The 26,335-nt window shown below is 37.4% G+C and overlaps 4 protein-coding genes across 4 annotated transcripts; 3 read left to right on the forward strand and 1 right to left on the reverse strand.

Annotated features, from left to right (window-relative positions):
* Positions 1-1,042: 1,042 nt before the first annotated feature.
* LOC109188858 (acetylajmalan esterase-like) lies at positions 1,043-2,155 on the reverse strand. Its single transcript, XM_019339492.1, has one exon. The coding sequence runs from the start codon at positions 2,153-2,155 to the stop codon at positions 1,043-1,045; it is 1,113 nt and encodes a 370-aa protein (XP_019195037.1).
* Positions 2,156-7,481: 5,326 nt separating this feature from the next.
* LOC109189008 (acetylajmalan esterase-like) lies at positions 7,482-26,277 on the forward strand. The gene is made up of 2 exons (XM_019339686.1): positions 7,482-8,640; positions 26,266-26,277. The coding sequence occupies exon 1, from the start codon at positions 7,530-7,532 to the stop codon at positions 8,637-8,639; it is 1,110 nt and encodes a 369-aa protein (XP_019195231.1). The 5' UTR covers positions 7,482-7,529; the 3' UTR covers position 8,640; positions 26,266-26,277.
* Positions 20,848-21,975, forward strand: LOC109188859 (acetylajmalan esterase-like). Its single transcript, XM_019339493.1, has one exon. The coding sequence runs from the start codon at positions 20,848-20,850 to the stop codon at positions 21,973-21,975; it is 1,128 nt and encodes a 375-aa protein (XP_019195038.1).
* LOC109188860 (acetylajmalan esterase-like) lies at positions 24,771-26,056 on the forward strand. Its single transcript, XM_019339494.1, has one exon. The coding sequence runs from the start codon at positions 24,771-24,773 to the stop codon at positions 25,875-25,877; it is 1,107 nt and encodes a 368-aa protein (XP_019195039.1). The 3' UTR covers positions 25,878-26,056.
* Positions 26,278-26,335: the final 58 nt, after the last annotated feature.

Genomic DNA, 26,335 nt, shown 5'->3' on the forward strand with positions numbered 1-26,335 from the left:
ACCGATTTTTAGCAAAGTCCTAAACTAGTTGAAACCGGAAAAAATAACAAAAGAAAAATATAAAGAAACAAAAATGTCATTACTAAAATGGGAAAAGTTATGAGACGGACTAAAAGTGTCCAAAAAATAATAGTCGGTGATGTTAAATGACAAAAACGATAGTTTGAGACTAAATTTAAAATTGCTACAAAAAACAAGGGACCTTTAATGGAATTAACTCTATTCCATAATAAATATACACTATAGTTCAAGATTTCACAATACATCCCAAAACTTAGTCCATCGACTTCCTAACAAGACATTCCAATTTCTAACTTCAAACCCTAAAAACTTTATCCTTAACTTAGAATAGAAACATATAATAAACCATTCAACTAACCATCCTGGCCCAAGAAGAAACCTATTTTAGAAATCAAGTGACCTCTAGGTGAAGAGCATTCATACTTGATCAACTCTTATGCGGCGTTTGGTTCAGGTTAATCATATAACATAATCAATGGAATGTGACATTCAAAATGTTACATTTCTATGTTTGGTTATATTGTCCTAGGAAATACAACATTCTCACGGAATTTAACATTCCTTCCACATAGGATTTTCAAGGGAATGTGATTCCCTTCCCTTTCTTATGTTATGTAAGATAACCTTGGATATTTATAAATTTTGCCATTTTAATTCTAATTATTTAAAAATATATATTTTATGTTAGCTTGTATATATAATTATTTTTGTAATTATATATATTTATTTATTTATTTATTTTTATTGCGTTATGTTAGCATATAATTAAAATAATTTTGTTTCTCAAGTTCAAAATTGTAGCTAATATTTTAAAATTATCTAACATTCCTCAAGGTAACCTAACATTCCGTGAACCAAACGGTCTGTTATGGATTATGAGATGAATAGAATTTGAAATCTTATATATGATTATTAAGTCAACTATCAAATCAACTTGAGTTATTATTAGGACACTGTCCCAGGCTCCCAGCATGTCATTAGGGTTTATTTCTGATCAATCACTAAATCCACCATGCAACACCTAAAACACAAGCTTGCTAAACACTTGATCAATCACAAACTGTGAAATATGATGGTACGCTGCATCGGTGAGATGAACACCGTCCCAGTGCACGGCCCTGCCCGGCTCCGAGCACGACCCGACGCCGTCGGTTCCACAAGGCCGGAGGTGATCGAACTTATACTCCCCACCTGTTCCACAGCACGCTTTAAGCAATGACCCCTTATCGAATCCGAGCTGAGTCGCGTTCCGGAGAATATCCATGAAACCGCCGTAATAATCGGCGTAAACGATCACAACACCCTCGCCGGAGAATTCTCGGTGGAGAGAAGACACAAGGGCGCGTAAATAGCGGTTGTGGTAGGAAGTGAAGCTGTTGTAGGGTTTCAGGCATCCGAATTCGTCGTAATCGGTTGGATCGGCGACGGCGGCGGAAGCGGCGAGTTGAGACGGCATGCAGCCGAATGGAACGGGGCCGGGAACCACGATCCGTTTTGCTCCGAACTTGACGATCCGTTTAATTCCTCGGACGATGGCGGCGACGGTGTACGGAACGTAAGACTTGACCTCATCGATGGACTTTCCTTGCTGGAAGGCGGGGAAGTAGTCGTTGCCGCCATACTCTCCGAAAATGAAGAGAGAGTTAGTTCCGAATCTTGCGGAGCACGACGCTCTGCGGCGTCGGCGTGCGCGGCACGTGGAGTTAATGTGCGCTTCGAACCACTTCAGTTGTTGGCTAATCGGGGGTTTGAAGGTGGGCATGGTGACGTTTCTCTTGGTGAAAAAATCTAGGTCGTTCGCCGTTGCTCCGGCGACGGCGAAATTAACGCCGTGAGCGAATGAGCCGTTGGGGTTCAGGTACGCGTCAATGAACGGGAGCTTAAGTGCGGCGGCGATGTGGTCGAGGATGAGGCGGCCGTCGGAGAACCTACCGGTGGCTTTACGGAAGTAGGTTTCGCCGTACGGGAGGCGGTCGGCAGGGTAAAACATTTTGCCCCAACGGAGTAAGTTTCCGGTATCGGAAAGGGAATCGCCAAATTGGTAGATTCTTTTGAAGGCGGGAAGGGGAGCGGAGTTGGCGGCAATGGCTAAAGGGAGGAGAAGCAAAGCGGTTAGCAACAAGGAAGTCGCCATTGTTGAAATGATTGTTTAATTTGATTCGTTTACTCACCCAAGCCTGCATGTATATATAGGCATTCTGAATGACGAAGAAAACCTGCAACCACGATCAAAGATGACTGTGTATTAGGTAAACTTTGTCTTGTGATCCTAATTTGTTATGAATTATAACGAGATAATTAAACAAGTATAAGTTGTTTATAACTGATCAGAACAAACTAAAAATTTACGGACAATGCATCTTTTTAATTACTTAATTATTAGTAGCTAGCTCACTTTGCTTCTCTAGATCTACCTAGGTGGCTAGGTGTATCATGTGTCATGGATTTGTGTATGTCTGTATGAGAAATTAAAACTATTAATTTATGATAAAACTCCATAATTAATGTTATGCGGCACATGTATAAGGTCTGTGACGAGTGGAATTCATCATATCATATATATCCTAGCTTTCTCAACCCTCGTCAATTCTCACTTCCCATATTATTATACTCACTAAAAACCCATTATATCTATTAAGACCTCTCTAGTCTCTAATGTTAGCTACGGAAGGTGATTGAGAACACAATTAAACCAGTTTTTTTGAATATTATTAACTCTATTACAATGTACGTAATAATATCTATTCATACATACTTTTTTCAACGTAATGAACCTGATATCTCTCATTTGAAGGGTCAAAGTTATACCATTCAACCAGTTAAATTGTCTTTTTTGAATCACCACCATCTACCTCATCAAATTGTATAAGATTTAATTTTAATATATTGAAATTTGTCTAGTCTATTTAAAATTCATTTTTAGTATATTATATTGAATGTCCATTAACACCTCCATCAATTTTGGATAGTTCATTCATCCCCCAAAAATAATGATCTTTGTTGAATGTTGACTTTCTCTATTCTCGATAAGAAATATAAAATTTTCATTTTATAACATTATAACGTAAAGTAATACTTCCTTCATATACAAAAGTAATTTTTATAATGTGTTTATTATCTTACTTGTTATTATTGTATTAAATTTATTTTATATTTGATTATTATGTGAACTTTTTTATGATTCCTAATACTCTTAACATTAGCATGCATTTTCTTATTTTAGAAACACTTCAATATTTGAAACTCCTCAAAATTCATCAAAAAGTGTTTTCGGTGTGTTTTTTACCAAAAAAAAAAAAAAAATTAATTAATTAATAAGTACAAGTTTTCAATTTGAAAACATGATTTGATAGTTGAGATTTAAAAAATTTATCAAAATGTAACCTAAATTCTACATCTTCCAATTGTTGTCTGGCTTGGCAAGAACACCTGGAAAACTACAACTGAAGTTTTTTTCTTCTTCTTTTTTTTTTTTTTTTTTTTCTTAGCACTATTTGTTTATTTTGTAGGTTGGAAAAGATTATCTTGCAAGCATGGAGTCAAGCAAGGCTACACAGTCGTCATAAACAAACTCAACATACGAACTAACACAGACACGACTAAATATATTCCTACATGAGACCTAGCAATTTAATTGAATATGAATCTGAGAATATCCATTATTCTTTAATTTATCCGTGAGAGAGCCTCCTTAAACGACATTGCTTCCGCCATACATCTACAGTTAACTTTATGTTGAATTGAATTCATTAAAACTATAATATATTCATCACGTGTTAAAATATATACTTTGTAATAATATATTAACTTTATTTTCGTATAATATTATTGGAGTGGATCGAGAATATCCATAAATGTAGCTGCTAGTTACATTTCGCACACATGATTTTGATCATTAACTCTGTTTGAGAATCAACGGTGCCCTGCACACGACAACTAACCTACTTGGATTAAGGCCTTGTTTTGCCAACAGCTAGGATAGGTAGCAGATTGTGTTAACGATTAGCAAATAGCGGATTATATTAGCGAGTTTGATAAGTAAATTGTATCAGTAATTTGTAAAAACATGTTTGATAAAATTAAATGTTTAAGTTAGCGATTAACATGTAAAATAACTTAAAGAATATAATAATAATAATAATAATAATAATAATAATAATAATAATAATAATAATAATAATAACAAAAATTTTAAAAAATAAATAAATAAGAAGAAGGGGAGCTTTTTTTCCACTGATGTGGAAAAAGTGAGGGCCTCAAGACTCCATTAATTTTAGTCGTGCCCATCCACTCTATTAAACGCTTTAAGGTAGTTAATTTTTTAAAATTAAAAGTAAGGGCATTTTTAATCTCCTATGGCTCTGTTTGGTAACGCTAAGCTAGGAGCTTATAGCTTATTTTAAGCTACTAATAAGATATAAGCTATATTTGGTAATGTTCCCAAAATAAGCTCCTAGCTTAAAATAAGAGCTTATTTTGGAACGCTATTTTAGGTAGCGTTTCAAAATAAGCTACTAGCTTCCTAACTTTTTTTCCATATTTACCCTTATTATTTTAAAGTAATGGCTTATTTTAACCTTATGAATTAAAACTCTTTCTCTTTCCTATCCCAACTTTCACGTCAATCCCTTCCTTAGTCTTGCTTCCTGCTAAACAATTATGTTGAAACTTTAGCTTATTATTATTATTATTATTATTATTATTATTATTATTATTATTATTATTATTATTATTATTATTATTATTATTATTATTATTATTGTTGTTGTTGTTGTTGTTGTTGTTGTTATTTTTAAATTAGCAATATGGCTTCAATCTCAATTTGAACAAGAGTCGCCAACTAATGCTCAAGAAGCATTCAATCGTGCACATTCTTCTCTTCGAAGTTGTATTGAGAGACCGTTTGGAGTATTGAATAAGAGATGGAAGATACTTGCTAAAATGCCGCAGTTTAGTGAGGAGACCCAAATTGATGTTATTATGGCCACATTTGCACTACATAATTATATTCGAAGAATTCACAAGATGACATGATGTTTAATGTGCTTGAACAGCATCCAGATTATATACCGCCCGATGAACTTCAAGATTCAAGTAGTAATATCTCCATCAACGAAAATTTAAGTCACACCTCTATGGAGATGAAGGAGATTCGCAACAATATTGCTACTTCATTATGGGATGCTAGATCATGATCATGTTAATAGTTTTATTTTAAAAAGTGTTTACTTTTTTTGGAAGACGAAATGTTAAATTTTAATATGTAAACAAACTAATTTAAATTTTATGAAGATGTCATTTTTAGTCTTTTTACATTTATCAGATTATCAAAAAGCTAATTTTACCAAACACTTTCAATCATAACAGCTAGTTTAACAGCTCTTCAATTTTCAGCTCCTTTTCAACTAGGTTTGCCAAACAGAGCCAGTGTACTATTCCTCCACTGGGGCTCAAACTCATGACCTCCCATTTAGGAAAGCCATTTCATGCTACTTGACTACAAGGTCATTGAATAATAATTAATAATTTATAAGAAATAACTTTGTCCGGCATTCAAAAAAAAAAACTTTGTACGGAGTATTAGATTTAACATATATAATATATTTCAAATTGTAATTCAATTAAATGGTCATTTATATTAATTGTAAGCCCACATGATATATAAATGATTCCACTTTCGCTGGACTAATCCTAACTAATTCCTAAGTCCATAGAATCTCACCTCCAAAGTACTTGCGAAAATAAATCGCGAATTGCACAAATAGCTCACCAATTAGATTTTAGTTTTAATATGCACACAAAGAATTTAATCTAGACCTTCCAGCATACTGCTATCTCCCATCATGACCTTGAGACGAACCAATTACGGCTATACTCCGGGGGCACTAAAGCATTCCTCGATAAGCTTAAAAATAGTGCAGGTTTGAATGGTCTTGATAATTTATTAGGCAAATCAATACAAAAGATTGAATAAAAGTCTACATACAAAGTTAAAATTTATGTTTAAAATGATTATTGCCCATCAGTATTATTATGATTATATCTCAATATAGAAAAGTCGAATTAAATTGATTCTAGTGAAACTCAACCCAAAAAACTACAACTATTATGAAGTCTTCGTTCAAAACCTAATTTTGAAGTTACAAGATGAGAGGGGTTTAGGCACATGCACGAAAGTCAAGATTTCTAAGGACGAGGAGTTGACATTAGATGAAGGCACATGCTCGCTCGCGAAATCTCAGAACTGATTCTATCGGATCTCCTACTGCATTTCCCATCTTCTCAACCAGATTCCTTATATTGTTTATAATTCATAGTTTCACAATCAATCAAGCATCTCTGGAAAAAAAAATTTAAAAATATTGTGTTACCTTTTTATATATATGCAGGCGCTGGCGAATCATCAGTTTGCTGCTGGAATCTGCAATAATGGCTTCTTATATTATTATATATGTACTTCCTTTTAACTGTCTTCTTTGTGTTCCATATAGCTTTTGCTACCAACCTTCCATCCTTCAAACGCATCTATCTATTTCGCGATTCCCTTTCCGACGCCGGAAACTTACTCCGTCTTCCCGATGGCCGTTACCGCATCCAATTTCAAACCGCCGATGAGCAAATACGCACTTCAACTCTACGTTCCGAACACGCGCTGCGCGTTCGGAAAAAAAACTCAAAAATTCTCCCTTCAATTCGTTTTTGGAGAATTTGGCGCGAATGACTACTTCTCCTCCCTTGGCGGTGGAACGTCGTCGGCGCAACTGTTGATGGAATCCGACGGATCGTCCGGCTCGGAGCTAAGCGGATAGTGGTGTTGGGAATCTTCCCGTGCCGGCCGTGCATTGGGACAGCCTTCATTTCTCAGATCCGATCCTCAGCTCATTCATCAATTGTACAGTAAGCTAGCTAATCTAAAGTACTATACGCGTGTTGATTGGTTAATCCAAATTAAGTATATTTTGTTACATGATTTGAACCAAATCCAAATTAATAATTTCATACATACCTGTTATATATAAAATAAAAATAAAAACAATGCAAGAAAAAAATTGATGATATTCTACTTATTATTTAATATAATACTATTATTTAAAATCAAAATAAATAAATAATAAAAAAGCCAAAAGACCTCGTGGTTAAACAGCATAACTATGGTTCTCCCAAATAAGAGATTACAGACTTACAGGTTCAAACTCAGAAAGTACATTCTAACTGAGTCAGTAGTCCAGACACTTACAATAAATAATATTTTCCTCTAAGGACAAGATCACTGTATTAAAGCAGCCACCTCTAGACTCTAAGTCCTCTAAGACCATGACCGCACCAAAGGCCATTAAAAGCAAAATCTTTAAAGTAATTTGAATGTGATACGACAACTTTATCTCTTTTGGATTTTTACTAATAATACAATATATAATTCAACTTTTCTTTCCAAAAAAAAAAAGTTGAATTATATATAAATATATAGCCGTCTCTGATCTAATGATCTCCATCTCCTTCTTCCTCCAATGGCTCCTTCCACCTACCTTGCATTGTTTATCTTTCTCTTCCCTTTTGTCTACGCTTCTGGTTCCCCGTCGTCCCTCTGCTCTTTCAAATACATTTACCAGTTCGGAGATTCTCTCGCCGACACCGGAAACTTAATCCGCATTCCCGGCGCAGTTTCCACCTTCCACGCCGATCGCCTACCTTACGGCCAATCCTTCTTTCACCGCCCGACCGGTCGCTACTCCAACGGCCGCCTCATTATCGACTACATCGCCGCCGCACTTCATCTTCCTTTAATTCCTCCTTACCTGGATTTCAACGCTTCGTTCACTCACGGCGCTAATTTCGCGGTCGCCGGAGCTACGGCGCTCGATCAAGCGTTCTTCGTCGAGAAGAACATTAGCATCCCGTCGTTCCGGCCGCCGCTCAGCGGTCAACTACGGTGGTTCCAGTCGCACCTCAACTCTACCTGCCACGCGCGGTCGAAGTGCGTGAGGAGGAGGCTTCGATATGCGTTTTTCATTTTTGGCGCGTTTGGAGGTAACGACTACTCTAGCGCCGTGTTCCGCGGCAAATCCCTTGAGGAAGTTAGGACGTACGTCCCGGATATAGTTAACGCCGTTATCCGTGGGGTTAAACGGGTCGTCGGACTCGGAGCTAAGCGGGTGGTGGTTCCGGGCACGTACGCGTCCGGATGCTTGCCCGTTTTCTTAACCGCTTTCGGAAGCTCCGACCCGAAAGCCTACGATGATTTGGGATGCCTGAAGAAATTCAACGACTACTCCTCCTATTACAATAGCCATCTTAGGAAAGCTGTTTCTGCGCTCGGCGAAGAACTCCCCGGCGACACTGTGATCGTCTACGCCGATTACTACGGCGCTCTCCGGTCAGTTCTCCGGCGGGGGTCTTCTCTCGGATTCGAGAAGGAATCGTTGCTCAAAGCGTGCTGCGGAATGGGAGGGAAATATGATTTCGACGGCAAGAAAACGTGTGGATCGGAGGGCGTTCCGGTTTGCTCTAACCCGGACCGGTTTGTGAGCTGGGATGGGACACATCTCACACAACACGCCAATCGTCTTGTTTCGCAACTTGTGATTGATCAAGTATTTAGAAAAATGAAATGTGCATAAACTATTTGAAATTATTTGCAAGTATTTTAGTCTTTTCTTATTTATTCAAAAAGTTTTTACATGCATTTGCTAGTATTTTTTTTGTAGTTGGTATAATAAATTATAATTGTATCGTGAGTAGATTTCAATTTTGGTCAAATGACTATTGAGGTCTTGTTAACTGCAATTCACGACTTTTAAAATTGTTAATTTAGTACCTTAGTTATTCAATTTTTATCAATTTTGATAACTCATGTCAAATTGTGGTCAAATTTCATCAAAAATATTAGGAATAACAGTCAAATAGGTCATCTAACTGCACACAATAATGTAATTATGCCACTGAACTTAAAAAATCAACAATTAAGTACCTAAGCTAATCAAATTCATACAATTCCTCCCATTTGTAAGTTTCCGGCACGTCATTCAAATTAAATTATTTTTAAAAAATAAATTTTAAAAAATAATTATTTAAAATAAAAATAAAATAAATAAATAATAACAGGTCATCCAAATTAAATTATTTTAAAAAAAAAATAAATTTGAAAAAATAATTATTTAAAATAAAAATAAAAATAAAATAAAATAATAGGAAAAAAAAAAAAAAACAGAACTTCCGTCCAAACAAAGAAATTCTTCGTCTCCGGCCATGGAGACGAATCTTCGTCTGGACGGAGACGTCTCCATGGATGGAGTTGGAGACGAAGAAACTCTTCGTCTCCGGGCGGAAGTTTGTTTTTTTTTTTTTTTTTAAATTTTAATTTTAATTTTAAATAATTATTTTTAAAATTTTATTTTTTTAAAATAATTTAATTGAGATGACCTATTGGAAATTTGCAAATTGGAGAAATTGCATGAATTAAGTTAGTTTAGGGATCTAATTGTTAATTTTTTAGGTTCAGTGGCCTAATTGCATTGTCGTGTGCAGTTGGATGACCTATTTGTGACCCTTATTCCAAAATATTAATATGTAAAATAATGAGGATATTTTAGTCATTTTATTTCTCTTTTCTTTCTTCTCCGACGAGTCAATCTTAGTTTCCGGCAAACCGCCCAAGAAACCGCCACAGGAGTTCCCACTTCCTACCACTCCAAATCTCGTCTTCGTCTTTGATCCTTTCTTTAATACTCCATCTGTCTCATTTTATCTGTCCTACTTATTATTCTTTGGTCAAACCAATTCTTTCTTCTTTGTTATTTTCTATATTATTTTTTACTTATTTTTAAATTTGATTTTTTGTGTTTAATAATACTTTTAATATCGTTTCTAAATATATAAATTTTGTATATTAATACTAAACTTAATATTATGAAAAATTGAATTAAAAATAACTTCAATCAAACCTCGTTAATAGAATCAGATACATAAAATGTGACGGACGAAGTATAATTTAACCTCTCAGAATCAATAATACCCATATATATCTATTTGAAGCTTATATCGCCTCTGAAATTTAAATGGGAGGGTAAAAAAGGAAATGGACAGTAGCCGATGAAGAAGCAAAGAGGAGAAATTTTGGTGCGAAGAGGCAAATCGAAGATACAAAAACAATGGACTCGTCAGAAAAAACAAGATGAGCATACACCAAGCTGAAATGGCGGTTGCCGGAATCTGAGATGGACTTGTCGCAAATTTTAAAAAAAAAAAAAAAAAAAGAAATAAAGTGACTAAAATATACTTATTATTTTACCTATTAATATTAATATTTTGTGGTAAAATTTGACTGAAGTTATCAAAATTAATAAAAATTAAATAGTTAAGATACTAAATTAACAATTTACAAAATTATTAATTGTAATTAACCAGATTCCCTTAGTCACAAAATCAAAATTGAAATTTACTATTGTATTGTTACTAATTCTTTTACGCGCTTTGCACGAATGGAATAATGCTCAATGATTATTTTTAAACAAGTATTTCAAAGTATATCAATGCAATATATATTATATCGGAGATGTTCATACATAGGTAAATAAATATTAAATTTGTTTATTTAAATCGATAATTTAAAGTATATAAATGCATTATAATATATGAGAGATTGATTATATTGTCACTAAAATAAATGTTTGCAACTTTGTAATAACGCTAGTCTAAAAACGATAGTCTAAATAAATACTACTTTTGGTTTAAATTTCTCTAATTCTTCTCAATTCTCGTTTGGATAGCATTGTCATTGTCTTCATCTTCAGTACATGTCCTAAATAAAGGCATTATAGACATCTAGTTCTAAATTAATTAAATGCATGTATTATTTTTTGTTGTAGCTACTAATTTATTTAATTGAATAAGAGTAATAAAGTAGCGTACATACTTTTCATCAACAATAATGAAATCATTGATTTTTTTTATTTTAAATTTACATTCGTTGTTGAGACGAATTGTTTTGAGAGTTTGTCAATGACGATTTTTACAATTCCTGTAAATAGAGGATGATAATAAATAATTCAAAATATATAGTTACAATAGATATTGTTATAATGATATAGTAAAAATTAACTTACAAATTTCTTCATGATATATTGTTATAATGATAAAATTCTGATGTGTAAACTTGTTTAATTAGAGCCAATGGGATGTCAACATTGTCAATTCTTTGGAAAATGGTCTCACCGTTTTAGATTCCAGGTGTAATTATATTTATAATCAACAACTTTGTAGTTAGGTCGCGCAGGTCTGACAATGATGTAAGAATAATTTTGTCCGATAAAAAAAATAATGGTATAAAATTTGTAAAGTAATGTACAATTTTACTATTATAAAAATACATACAAAAAATATTAATAGCATAACGACATAAATCATACCAATATTGCAAAAGTATAATTGAAATATTAAGTTTTATTATGATCTAAATAATCAAAAGAACAACATAATTGGAATTTATATTAAAAATTTTCTCTCTAGGGTTTACTAGGGTTTTCCGCTCTCTCTCTTGTGTTTCAAGGTTTTCCGGCGCAAATCGGGCGTTCTCTCCGGGTATTGTGACGGCGTAACAGTGATGGAAGGGACGGAGCAAGAAGCGGCGACGCAGCAGGCGGTGGCGGCGTTGGGCCGCCGATGGGCGGACGTGGTCTTGGACGACGAAGAAGACGATGTTTTTGTGCCGGCGGTGGAGGAAGGCGCTGAACAGCCGGCCGAGGCAGCACCAACGTGGCGGCTAATTGGTAGGTTCCTAACTACCAAGCTTGTGAAGGCGGAGTACATGAGTCAGGTCATGGCTTCGGTTTGGCAGCCGGTGAAGGGGGTTCGGGTCTCAGAATTGCAACCGGGGCTGTTTCTCTTTGTGTTCTTCCATGACACAGACATTCAGTTGGTTCTAGATGGTGGTCCATGGTCCTTTGAGAACCACACTTTTGTTTGCAAGCAAATCCACGATGGTGAGATACCGGTCTCGGTACCGCTGGATTCGGTTGATATGTGGATACAGGTGCATGACTTGCCGTTGGGCTATACCTCGGATCTTATTTTGGAGCAGGTAGGAAATTTTTTGGGTGTTTTTATCAAGATTGATGATAGGTTCGCGAATGCACCTTGGAAGATGTTCTACCGGATTAGGGTTTCAATCTCGGTCTTGAAACCGCTAAAACGGCGTATGAAACTAATGAAGAGGGATAAAACGACTTGTTGGGTAAATTTCAAATATGAAAGATTACACAACTTTTGTTACTTCTGTGGTATGATGGGGCATCTTCATAAGTACTGTTTGAAGGCGCGGGATGCAAAACTACCGGTAGAGCAATATCCGTATGATGAGAGTTTACGTGCTGGTTTTAGAAAAGGACCACGAAAAGTGGGTGCTTCGTGGCTACTTGATATGAATGGCAACCCGATGACAGGAACACGGCCAGATATGGTACATAGGCCACGGGTTGATGGGCAGGAAGGGGGGCCAACTGGGCTTTCACGTGACCAGGTGGAAGGTGATGTGGTCACGGCTGCGAGCAAGAGAAGAAGGGCTGAGGCCAATGATGGGGGTGATGAGAGAGTTGGTGGAGATGTGATTATGACAGAGATCCAAAAAAACTTGTCCATGGCGGGTTCTGGTTCCCAGACCCGCCCGTCATTATGAGTACTATCAGCTGGAACTGTCGTGGCTTGGGCAATCCACGAACAGTTCGAGAATTAACGGACCTTGCGTCCAGAAAGAAGCCTGATTTTATTTTTCTTATGGAAACAATGGTGCAACGAATACATGCTGAAAGAATTCGTGTCACCCTTGGTTTTGAGGGACTTTTTTATGTTGATCCGACACCGCAGGGTGGTGGTGGTTTAGCACTGTTATGGCGGAAGAATAATACAGCAAGTTTATTGAGTTACTCTAGAAATCACATTGATATTGAAGTAAAAATGCCTAGCTTTCCGAGGTGGAGAATGACATGTTATTATGGCTACTCTCAGCGCCATAGGAGGGCAGAAGCATGGGAGTTGATAAAGTCCTTTGCATCCCGGTCCACCTTACCATGGGTTATGATTGGGGATTTTAATGATCTCCTATTCCAGCACGAGAAGAGAGGAGGTAATCCACACCCTAATAATCTCCTACGCGGCTTTGGGGAGACTATTGACCAGTGTGGCTTGACTCAGTTGCAGATGGAGGGTTACCGGTTTACTTGGGAAAAAGGAAAGGGTACACCAGCTTGCATTGAAGAACGATTGGATAAGGTATTAGCATCTAATGATTGGCGTGACATTGTGCCTGGGGCTAGGGTGATTAATAATCTAATGAGGAGGTCAGATCATTCTGCATTATTTTTGAGTGTCTATGGACTGTTACAAAACGGAGGAGGAGGAAGGAGAGGGTTTCGGTTTGAAATGGCCTGGTTGTATGATGATGGATGCAGGAATGTGGTGGAGAAGTCGTGGGAGGAGGGGAGGAGTGAAGGGATCCAGGACTGTATAACACACTGTGGGAACAAATTGTCAAGATGGGGCGGAGACCGGTACCATAAGTTTGGTGAAAAAATCAGACTCCTGCGGAAGCAACAGTTACATCTTAGGGGTCGTACTGATGTGGCATCCTTGAATGAATTCCAGCGCCTGGAAGGAATTCTGAGTAATATGGAGATCCAAGAAGATGCTTACTGGAGGCAAAGGGCAAAACAACACTGGTTAAGGAATGCGGATGCTAATACGAAATTCTATCACAGGTACGCCTCTCATCGTAAGAAGAAAAATACTATTTATAAACTTATGAATGATAGTGGGGATTGGGTGGAAGGTAATGCTATGAGTGCAGTTATTTTGGATTATTTTAGCCATATATTTTCTTCCTGTAACCCATTGAATGGTGACAATCTGTTTTCTGGAGTATCCCCCGGGTAACCCAGGATCAAAATGAGTCATTATTACGACCCTTTGAGATATTTGAGGTTAAAGATGCTCTATTTGCGATGGCCCCTGACAAAGCACCTGGACCAGATGGTATGAACCCAGGATTTTATCAACAATTCTGGGATATAGTTGGTAGTGATGTTGCGGCATTTATAGTGGATTGCCTAAACAACCGTGTTTTGCCCCCCAATTTGAATGATACAGATGTGGTACTCATCCCCAAGAAGAAAACCCCTCAAGTGGTAGCAGATTTTCGCTCGATAGCATTAAGCAATGTAATATACAGGATAATGGCTAAGATGATTACCCAGAGAATGAAGCCGTTAATGGGAGATTTAATTTCTGCATCCCAGACTGCTTTTATACCAGACAGGCTGATTACTGATAATATTCTTGTAGCTGCGGAAGTAGGGCACTACCTGAATAGAAAACAATGCGGGGCAGTAGGATGGAGTGCACTCAAACTGGATATGGCCAAAGCTTATGACCGCATGGAATGGCCCTTCCTCCGTGGGATGTTGTTAGCTTTGGGCTTTGATGATAGATGGGTTGAGTTACTTATGTTGTGTGTGACCACTGTGTCGTATAGCTTTATGATAAATGGCGCTCGCAGTACCTCCATTACACCCACGCGTGGCCTCCGCCAGGGAGACCCATTATCTCCGTATTTATTTATCATATGTGCAGAGGGGCTCTCACTATTATTGCAGCAGGTGCAGAATAGAGGTTTAATACATGGTTGCAGGGTTGCTAGAGGCGCACCACCGATCTCTCACTTATTTTTTGCAGATGATAGCCTACTGTTTTTTAGAGCAAACAGACACGAAGCATCTGAAATAAAGAATTGTTTACAGTTATATGAGAGCTTATCCGGCCAGAAAGTAAACTACCACAAATCCAGCATATGCTACAGCAGGAATACAGGGCAGAATGATAAAGATATGGTGGCACAAATACTGGGGGTTACACAAGCCCCCAACTTTGGGAAATATCTGGGGCTGCCTTCTTTTGTCGGACGGAACAAAAAGGCGGCATTCGCATACATTGAGGATAAAATTAAGCAAAGGGTTGGATCTTGGAATAAGAAGTTGCTAACGCAGGCCGGGAAGGAAATATTGTTGAAAAGTGTGGCCCAGGCAATGCCAACTTTTTCAATGAGTGTTTTTCTTCTACCAATATCTGTTTGTACGGCTATTGAGCGTACTATGAATCGGTACTGGTGGGGGTCAGGTACGGATCGTGGCATACATTGGAAAGCCTGGGATAAATTGTGTATCCCAAAGAAATATGGTGGACTGGGATTCAAAGATCTAAGGGCATTTAATTTGGCAATGTTAGGAAAGCAGGCATGGAGGCTGCTCACTAACACAGACTCATTGGTAGCCAAAGTTTATAAAGCAAGATATTATCCAAAGGATACTTTCCTAGAGGCAACTATAGGAAATAATCCAAGTTTTTGTTGGCGCAGTATCATGGCAGCGAAGGATCTAGTATGTGGTGGCATAAGAAGAAGAGTTGGAAATGGAAGTTCTACCTTGATATGGGAGCATCCCTGGCTAAATGATGAACTGGACCCTATGATTCACACGGAAATGCCGCAATATCTGTCTGGGGCCAAAGTAATAGGGCTAATTGATCGCGATACAGGCACCTGGGATCCGCATATATTGGCAGATATTTTCCAACCAAGTGATATACCCAGAATTCAGATTATACCAATTGCCCCTGAGTATTATGATATATGGTATTGGTATGGTGACCCTAATGGATGTTATTCAGTCAAGAGTGGCTACAGGCATATAGTGGGGAGTTATGAGCATAATTCTAATGGTATTTTTAATGAATGGTTATCCCTATGGAAATTAAAAATACCACCAAAGTGGAAGACATTCTTGTGGAGAGCTATTTGTGATATCCTTCCTACCACAAACAATCTGCTTATAAAGAGAGTGGATGTTAACCCATTGTGTGCCATGTGTGGAAATGTGAATGAAGATACCATGCATGCATTAGTTTTGTGTGACTATGCACACTCCATTTGGGCAAAATCCAACCTTCCAATCCCCAATATTATCACAAATATTTTCCATGAATGGTTTAGTGCAATCTTGAATGTTCTAGACTTTGATGGAATTGTTTATGCAGCTGCAATTTTATACCATCTTTGGAGGGCCAGAAACGGAGCGGTTTGGGATGCCTGCCTACCAACACCAACGAAATTATTGTCAGTGGCGGCTGCCACAATGAAAGCTTGGAAGGATATTCACCACCGCCACTTGCCGTCACAGCCACGGACTGCCAGCCACCACGTCGCTGCCGAACAGCACCCACTGCCGCCGCTGGGACCGAACGCCGAGCCTGCCGGGAACGGACTGCCGCCGCTGCAAGCTGCCGCTTCGGAATCCGTGATTGGCGAGATGATGACACCCGTCAAATGTTATGTGGACGCAAGTTATCATCGAGGAACCAATGTCGCGGTTGTTGGTGCGGTACTCCTCGATGCCAATGGCCACTACATATCCGCCTTCAGCGCCCCGTTAGCAGGTTGCCACTCACCGCTCATGGCCGAGGCTTTGGCATGCAAAGAAGCTTTATCATGGCTTAAGAGGAGGAATGAGCTATCTATACGGATTCATACGGATTGTCAACAGTTACAGTGCTACTTATCTGGGCCACCACCCACGTTACGCTCGCATTTAGGTTATGCCATCGATAGTTGCAGAACCTATATGTCTGCCTTTAATTATTGTTCAGTGCTTTACATTCCTAGATTACAGAATTTATTAGCTCATATTTTAGCTACTTCAGCACTTAGTTTCAATACTGCTATGTACTGGAACAATGTTCCACCAGACTCTATTTTAACTCTTCTATAAATACAACCGCCAGGTTGACTTTCAAAAAAAATAATCAAAAGAACATTAATTAAACGAAAAAAAATAAAACTTAACTTAATTTTTTTTTAAATGCATAAAAATCAAATGATTTTTAAAGTTCTTGATTTATAATCTTTGATGCTTTAACTTTGAATGTTATGTATTTAGTCGGATTATTTGACCAAAGTTTATGTTAAATTTTATATTTTATTTATATATATATATATATATATATATATATATATATATATATATATATATATATATATATATATATATATATATATATATATATATATATATATATATATATATTTTAATACATTTTAAAATATTCGTAGTATATGTTTAACAATTATGCCAACTCTAATTGGGATGAGGTTCGAACCTAAGATCTTTCTTATATAAATTAATAAGTTAAAAATAATAAATAGTTAACGGAATATTCCGTTACTAAAGTTTATACTAACGGAATTTAAGTTATCTAAGGGAAGAAAATAATATAATAGAAAGTAAATAAGAAAAATCATTAAAAGAATACTAAAATCTAAATAATATGAACTATTCATTTTAAGAAAAAATAAGACCGACATTTTTTTTTATTCCAGTTAAGGGCCTAACATTATTGACTCTTATTAGAATTGTATGTATTGTATGTATTGTATGTAGATATTCGATAATTATTGTAGCTTTGAAAAGAAACCTCATTGTTAGTTTTATGGAATGTTGATTGGCCAGCCCATTCTTGAATAGTCCTTACCGCCAGCCTCCTCAATTGGCAAATTATATTATGCACCGCGGTGCATAATCGATTGTGCACCGCGCGTCTTTTTTTTTTTTTTTTTTTTTTAAATGAAAATTAACAGTGTTTATTTCCGCCGTTTCGCACCCTTTTGCAAAAAGTAACTCTGTTATTCAGTGTCATTTTGTATACACTGCAGTTTCAGTTGAACACAACTACAGTTTCATTTCGATATAACTATAGTTTCATTCGATATTTATAGACTCAAATATGTGAAAATGTTATTTAATTTTATTTTATATACACTATAGTTTTATTAAAACATAACTACATGATCATTTTGATATAATTACAGCTTCATTGTACAATATACACTCAAATATGTGAAATTTTATTCAGTTTCAGTTTATATACACTGCAGTTTCATTTCACTCTAACTACAGTATCATTTTGATATAACTGCAGTGTCGGTTTGGATATACTGTAGTGTCAGTTGGTGTTTAATACACCAAACAAACGGACTCCGTTAACTCTAACGGCGGGCCGTTTCTTTACTTAAAGAAACGGCGCCGTATATGGGCCGGTCTATAATATAACAACTGTCCTCAATTCCCTTGGGCTAACCTCACCAGGACATGGCCCAACTTTGACCATGTGCGATAGGAACTATAAATTATGTTGTGCAACCGTGTGCACAGTCGTTATATCATGGACCGCGATGTATAATTGATTATGCACCGCGTATTAAAATAGTGCGTTGTTAGTGTTAACGGAGTGATACTACGGTGTATCTAAATCGACACTGCCTCACGTATTATTTTTATATTATCAAATGAAATTGCAGTTATATCAAAATGATACTGTAGTTGTGGTGAAATGAAACTGCAGTATATATAAAATGAAACTGAATAACATTTCACATATTTGAGTGTATATTGTACAATGAAGCTGTAATTATATCGAAATAATCATGTAGTTGTGTTTTAATGGAACTATAGTCTATATAAAATAAAATTAAATAACATTTTCACATATTTGAGTTATAAATATTGAATGGAACTGTAGTTATATCGAAATGAAACTGCAGTATATACAAAATGAAACTAAAGAACAGAGTTATTTTTTGCGGAAAGGCGCGAAACGGATTCCGTTTCTTTTCATTAAATAAAACGACGCCGTTTTAATGTGCGGTGCCACTCCGCCGACCCCGAAACCATTAACCGTCCATCACCGGCTGCGCCTCTTGTCCTCTGTAGATCAACTCCGAACTCATTACTTAACAACCAACAATGTTTGCAAATTCTGGAGCAGCGGTGGTTGAGGGTGGCGTTCCGGCGATTTGCTGGGCATGCGTTCGCCGGAAAGTCACCGGAGTTCCGCCGGTGTATTATTGACTTGTTATTGCAAGTCACTATTAGGTGTTTGGGCCTTGATGCACTAAATTCACATGTTAATGTGTCTAATTGCACATTCCAAAAGTTTTAGGACCTAATTGACTTCTTACCTAAAGTTGGATGGTGTATTTGACCCTTTTCCCAATAATAAACTTTAAAGCAATTTTTTTTTTTAAAAGGGGATATTTTAATTTAATAAATATATTAAATTAGTGTATCCAACAACCTTAGTAATAATTATTTTTGTTGTTGTAAGAATTGGGTTGTTTCCACCTCCTCCTTTCCTTCACCATCTGTTCTGTCGAAGCAGCTGAAAGCCTGCATGTATGTCCAAATCATGTTCACGAGTTGCATATATTCTTAGCTTTATTCTATATATCTTTAAACATCTCATCTTTCCAACCCGGACCCCAGAATATGCATGAAATACAAAAAGACACAAAAACATATACATACATTGATCAGATCAGACCATGAAAGAAAAACACCAAGAGATGCCGTCTCGAAGCAGCCATTCACGCTAAAACGAATTGAACGATGTAGAAGAAGAATCATCATCGTCTCGGGTTACCACGTGGCCGCTGTTCTGAATCAAACGCCTGGTTTCGGTGTCAATGGTTACACACTCTTTACATATACGTGTATGTGATAGATGAAATGACAATCACCCCTAACCTGCAAATAAGTCTCAATCAAAATTATATTCATAATTTTTTTCCTTGTTTTTAATGCTAATCATTGTATACCTTGGGTTTTAGAGTTGTACTATATAATTTTTTAGACAAAAATATCTCTGTTATTATAACTTCCGTTATCTTTTTCATTATGGTTACCGTGCACATGCATCCACCATATATTTTTTTATGATAATAATATTTGTAGACATTATATATTGAATTAATATAATAAATAAATTTGATTTCATATAGATTTTAATTAGTACGAATTTGTTAGTTATTTTTAAAAATATAAATATTGAGCATATATTTTTGCGCATCCCGCATAAAAAACACTAATATTTCTAATAAGGAACACACTAGTACGACTAAGCGTATCTCTATCACCCTGGTCGTATCTGACCCATTTCCGACCACTGCTTACCTTACCAACCCATTAGACTTCCCGACCTCATAACACACCCAATTAATTCCCTCATATATTTATGCTGCACCGACCACTTCCGATCAGACTTGGTCGATCGGGAAGCCTTTTGATCCGATCTGTTGTTGAGCCTCTTTCCCCGTAAACTGCCTCAAAGGCATTCCCCGAGTGAAAATTAAACAATCAGTCATATCATGTCTCGTCACTTTCCATTACCTTTTCCCATTAATTATAACCGTCAAGTGTAAGACATGCTGGTAACCTGACATGTTAGCCTGACGCCCTCACCTATAAAAGGCCTATTAATTGCTAGCGGAGGACTTTGAACTCTGATCACATCCTCGAACACCTCCGAATATCCTACACTCCAAATACTGACCTCATCTTTACGAAGAAAGATCATTGTAGTTGCCTAATAAGAATTTCAAAACCTAGTGTACCACAAGACATCTGAATATTTGTTATATCAATTTCATTATGAGATTGTACATTTTAAAAATACACATTTTTATAATTATGATTGCGCACCTTCTAATACTTAATTATGCATTGTAATTTTAGAAATGTGAACTTATTATATTTTATTGTGCAATTGACATATTCATATAGAAATAGTGGTTCTCATTTGATCTATCCCGGCCACGTGTATATTTATCATCTTCCCTATCGATATGATATAGATCATATATGCATGCTATATATATATACCAACCCTCAAGGCCTCAACTCAAAGACTCTCTACATCGAATGCCACTGTCATAAGATCTCCCTCCCTGAAACAATGGCTTCTTCTTCTTTCTTCTTCGTAGCATGTCTCCTTCTCTTGCCTTTTGCCTATGCTAATATCAACACAACCACCATAACAAACACCCCTTCTCTATGCCCTTTCAAATCCATTTACCAGTTTGGCGATTCCTTCTCCGACACCGGAAACTTTCTGCGCATTTCCGGTGTCACTACCAGTTTCCACGCCGACCGCCATCCCTATGGCCGGACCTACTTCCGGAAACCCACCGGCCGCTTCTCCGACGGCCGTCTCATTGTCGACTACATAGCCTTTGCTCTCAAGCTTCCTTTCCTCGCTCCTTACCTCGACAACTCGGCTTCGTTCGTTCACGGCGTTAACTTCGCCGTCGCCGGAGCCACGGCGCTCGACAGTAGTTTTTTTTCCCAGAGACACATTAACGCGCCGGCGTACAACGTTCCGATCAGCGCCCAACTCAAGTGGTACCACGCGCACCTGAACGCCACGTGCCACACTCCCTCCGCCTGCGCGCAAAAGGTCAGAAATGCCCTTTTCATCTTCGGGGAATTCGGCCACGACGACTATTACAACGCCCTTGCCCAACGTAAATCCGTCCACGATACCAGAGCCTACGTCCCGTACGCCGTCGACGCCGTTATTAACGGCGTCAGAGACATCGTTAAATCCGGCGCCAAACGGGTCATTGTCCCGGGTACCATCCCATTCGGGTGCCTGCCCGTTTACCTCACTGCCTTCCGGAGCTCCGACCCGAAAGCTTACGACGACCTGGGTTGCCTGAAAAGCCTCAACGACCTCTCCTCCTACCACAACACCTACTTGATGAAAGCTCTCTCGTTGCTCAGCAAAGAACTCCCCAGCGACGCCGTCGTAGTCTACGGCGATTACTACGGCGCTTTCCGGTCAGTTCTCCGGCAAGCATCCTCTCTCGGGTTCGACAGCGGGTCGTTACTGAAAGCCTGCTGCGGAGCCGGAGGAGTGTATAACTTCGACGCCAAGAAAATGTGCGGCTCCGGCAACGTTCCGGTTTGCTCGAACCCGGCCCGGTCCGTGAACTGGGACGGCTTCCATCCCACCGATGAAACCAATCATCGTATGTCGGAGATTCTGATTGATCAAGTGTTAAGGAAGATTACGTGCGCATGAAGCGAAGGTAGCCGATGATGATGATGATCTGATCAAGCGGTGTACGTGGCTCCATGGATGTTGTTGTTGAAGATATAATAATCAACAATACAATCCAAATCCTATATATCTATGTTAATTAGTTTATGCGTAAGTGCAAATAATCCGGTATTTTTATATTTACGTACTTTTTTTTTTTTTTTTTTTTTAATTTGCTAAGAATAAAGTTTGGTCAGTGTAACTTTAAATTGGTTGTACGTGTATGTCCCAGACAATGAAAAATAATAAATTTCTGGCATAAACATAGTTTAATGGTTCAGCAAGTAATATTTAGGGAAGAATAAAAAAAATGAACTGGATATTGAAAAAAGGACATTTATATCTACTCAATATAATAAAAGTTAATAATGTTATAGGGTTATAAGAGAAATACAAATTATATTGATGTACTCCGTAATAAATTGCATTAATAACTTGTGCATTATACTTTCTTTTTCTTTCTTATACTAATACCTGCACATTATTTTTAATTTTTCCGCCATCTTTTAAATTTTTTTTCTTAACTATCTGGCCCTTAAGTTATTATTTGAATGAAAATTATATTATTATTATAATTGGTAGCATTGATAACTTATACATTAGGCCTTGTTTCTTGTACTTTTACAAATACTTTCTAATTTATAACTTCTCTTCTTAGTTTTGTCTACGCCATTTTCAATTGTCTAAGGATATGTTTTTTTTTTTTTTTCTTTCTATGAGTTGTGTTGAATTTTATTTTGTAATTGGTATATTTTAATTGCATAATTTTTATTGTGTTGGTATATATATATTTTTTGAAAACTTTTATATATAAACTTTTAGCTTATATCTTGCATGTGATAGTTTAAAAGGATTTATTTTTTCCTTATTTTATTTTTCATTGGGTTTCAAAAAAAAAAAAAAATGAAGTATGTAATTTATTATTCAAGTACACATAATTAATATAGTGTACAAATATTTTGTTAAAATAAAATATGACCATTAAATATAAACTTATAAATAGATTAACAACTTAATAAAACTATAATAGTTTTATATTTAATTTGATTATGTAACTTTATAATTTCTTTTATCATTAGCCATTGATTTAATATAAGTGTGCAATGCACTTCAATTAACTAGTAGTACATTTGATATATATAATATTATTGTCAAAGATCGATTATTCGAGTCAATTTTAAATATATATCAAATTATCAATAGAACTAATATATAATTTATCATATATTTTCTATAATATATTATGGTACTGGCTTAAAGGTACTCCTACACTTAGGGGCTATTCAGGACACCTTGTAATCTGACAAAAAAAAAAAAAAGTAATTTAATTTTTCACCCCATCAACACCCCCACGTACCCGCATAGTGATGTATATATTTGTACATGGACATATAGTAATGCCTTCAAAGCTCTCCACGAGATTCACATATACCATAAGAATACCATTATGATTAAATAAACAAAACAAAAGTTGGCCGGCATGCAAGCGATATAACAATAATTTTCAATATTTTAACTTTGCCTTTATACAATATAATTATACTCCTATATATCAATAAATTTCAACATTTATTGAAAAACACACATGCAAATAATATTACATCCCCCATCATCGTAGTAACTAATAACTAAACATAAAGTTCAAAGTAATCGTTGTCATGATTCCATATTACCTTTTGAAGAACAGTGTAATTACATAATATAATATCAATCACATCCCCTCAACTAAATGCGTACGTCCTAATTAAATAGTAAACTTGGCATTAAAAAAAAAACATTAACAAAAAGTTGCACGTCACATGGGTTGATGGGGGAATTCAGACATGCACCTTTTCCATACATAAGTGGCTACTTTTATAATTTTAAGTGGGGAAAAAGGTAAAATATGCACATAAACTTTACTCGAAAAGTTAATTAAATTCGTAAATTTTTAAAAATTAGAATTAAATTCATTAAGATGTTATCTTGGTACACTGAAACCCAAAAATCGATTAGTGACGCATGTCACTATGGTTCCGACCCACCGACCAAAATTCGGCAACATTGCTTGAGAATGCGACCAAAATGGTCGCCTTCTGCTCCGATGACCCTGCTTGATGAGAAGGCGATCAAATATGGTTGCCCTCTCCAGCAAAGCAGAAGGCGACCAAAAAGGGCGCCTTCTCCAGTAGAGCAGAAAGCGAAGAAATGGTGGCGAAGAAGGAGGCTTTGCTTGTGGAGAGTCAAAGTATATTTTTGAATACTTTGTGGTGCATTAATGCGTAGGTGCATGACCGCACGGAAATCTGACTATATATATATATATATATATATATATATATATATATATTATAAAGTAGTTTAATTTTTCATCCCACCAACACCCCACTCCATAATGATGTATATATTTGTATATAGCCATATAGTAATGCCTTCAAAGCTCTCCACGAAATTCAATACTATTATGATTAAATAAACATAGAGGTGAAACTTTAGAATAATGACCAGGGATCGAGTCTCACCAGCGGCAGTGTGGGAGTAACCTCTCAAAGTGAGGGGGCTTCTTGTGCGCAGTGAGCATTGAGTCACCATGATTTACATCCTCCCAAATGATTTGTCGGGCCGGGGTGTGGGGACCCTTAGGGTTGGGGTTCAGCCTTTTGGAATAATGATTAAATAAACAAAACAAAAGTTGGCAAGCTGTAATAGAGTACCATTAACACTTTACATAGTAGTTAGGTTCAATTCCTATATAAGTGACCATGCATATCTTCACTATTCAACACATTCATCCGCCAATGGCTTCTTTCTTCCTTTTAACAGCTCTCTTCTTCTTCCCTGTCTCTTACGCTACTGCAAACCCCTTAACTCAATGCTCTTTCAAATCCATCTATCAGTTCGGCGATTCCCTCGCCGATACCGGAAACTTATTCCGCATTCCCGGCGCCACCATGAGTTTCCACGCCGACCGCCACCCTTACGGCCAGACCTACTTCGGTAAGCCCACTGGCCGCTTCAGCGACGGCCGCCTTATTGTGGACTACGTCGCCGCCGCTCTTAAGCTTCCCTTCGTCGACGCTTACCTCGACACCAACGGTTCATTCGCCCATGGCGCCAACTTCGCCGTCGCCGGCGGCACGGCGCTCGACAACTCTTTCTTCGCCGGGAGAAACATTAGCATGCCGTCGTTCAACACTCCGATCAGCGCCCAACTCCGGTGGTTCCATGCACACCTCAACGCCACGTGCGGCGGCGCCGGCGGTCGTGAATGTGCGGAAAAGGTCCGAAATGCCCTTTTTATATTTGGAGAATTTGGCGGCAACGACTATTACAACGCCCTCTCCAAAGGGAAATCCCTCGAGGAGACCAAGACTTACGTTCCGTACACCGTCGACGCCGTTATTAACGGCATTAAACACATCGTTAAACACGGAGCTAAACGGGTCGTGGTTCCGGGTACTTTACCTTTCGGGTGCCTGCCCGTTTACCTTACCAACTTCCCAAGCTCCGACCCGAAATCCTACGACGAGCTGGGCTGCCTGAAAACCCTCAACGATTTCTCTTCCTATCACAACAGCTATCTCAAAAAAGCTCTCTCGAAACTTAGCCGAGAGCTGTCCACCGTCTCCGGCGACATTATGATCGTCTACGGGGATTACTACGGTGCTCTCCGGTCGGTTCTCCGGCGGGGATTCAACAACGAATCGTTACTCAAAGCGTGCTGCGGAACCGGAGGGCGATATAACTTTGACGGCTCGAAAACGTGCGGATCTGACGGCGTTTCGGCCTGTTCAAACCCGGCACAGTATGTGCACTGGGATGGCATTCATCTCACCGATAAGAGTTATCTTCGCATGACGGAGATTCTTATCCGTAAAGTTTTGAGGAACATCAAGTGTTCGTGAATCTCAAGGAATAAAGTTTGTCGGAATCCAGGCTTAACAGAATAGTTAAGCGAGTTCCAGAATAAATTAAGTTGTAATAAAGAATTAAGCAATAATTAAGAGTGTTATCTCTATCTGTGGCTTTAATTTGATCATGCGTGCTGGTGCTATTACATATTTAAACATTATGATATTTTGTTCATAATCTCGAAGCAAGTATTCCTTTTCCTCTTCGCCGACGTTGACGATGACGTGCCCCTTGGGAACTCCGGCGCCGCCATGCGTAGTGTTCCAGTGAAACTTGTTCTTCATGAAATTCTGAATCTTTCTGCCCAATACTGCCATCTGATCTTTTAATTTGTGGATGAATATAATTGAGGCAAAAGTAGTTATTGCGGAATACTTTTTGCGGAGTACTTTTACTAAAAAACGAAGAAGTCATCGCAAGGACTAAAATCGTTCAAAAATTGATAGTATTG

This window comes from Ipomoea nil, unplaced genomic scaffold, assembly GCF_001879475.1.
Source record: "Ipomoea nil cultivar Tokyo-kokei standard unplaced genomic scaffold, Asagao_1.1 scaffold1509, whole genome shotgun sequence".
Taxonomy (NCBI): Eukaryota; Viridiplantae; Streptophyta; class Magnoliopsida; order Solanales; family Convolvulaceae; genus Ipomoea; species Ipomoea nil.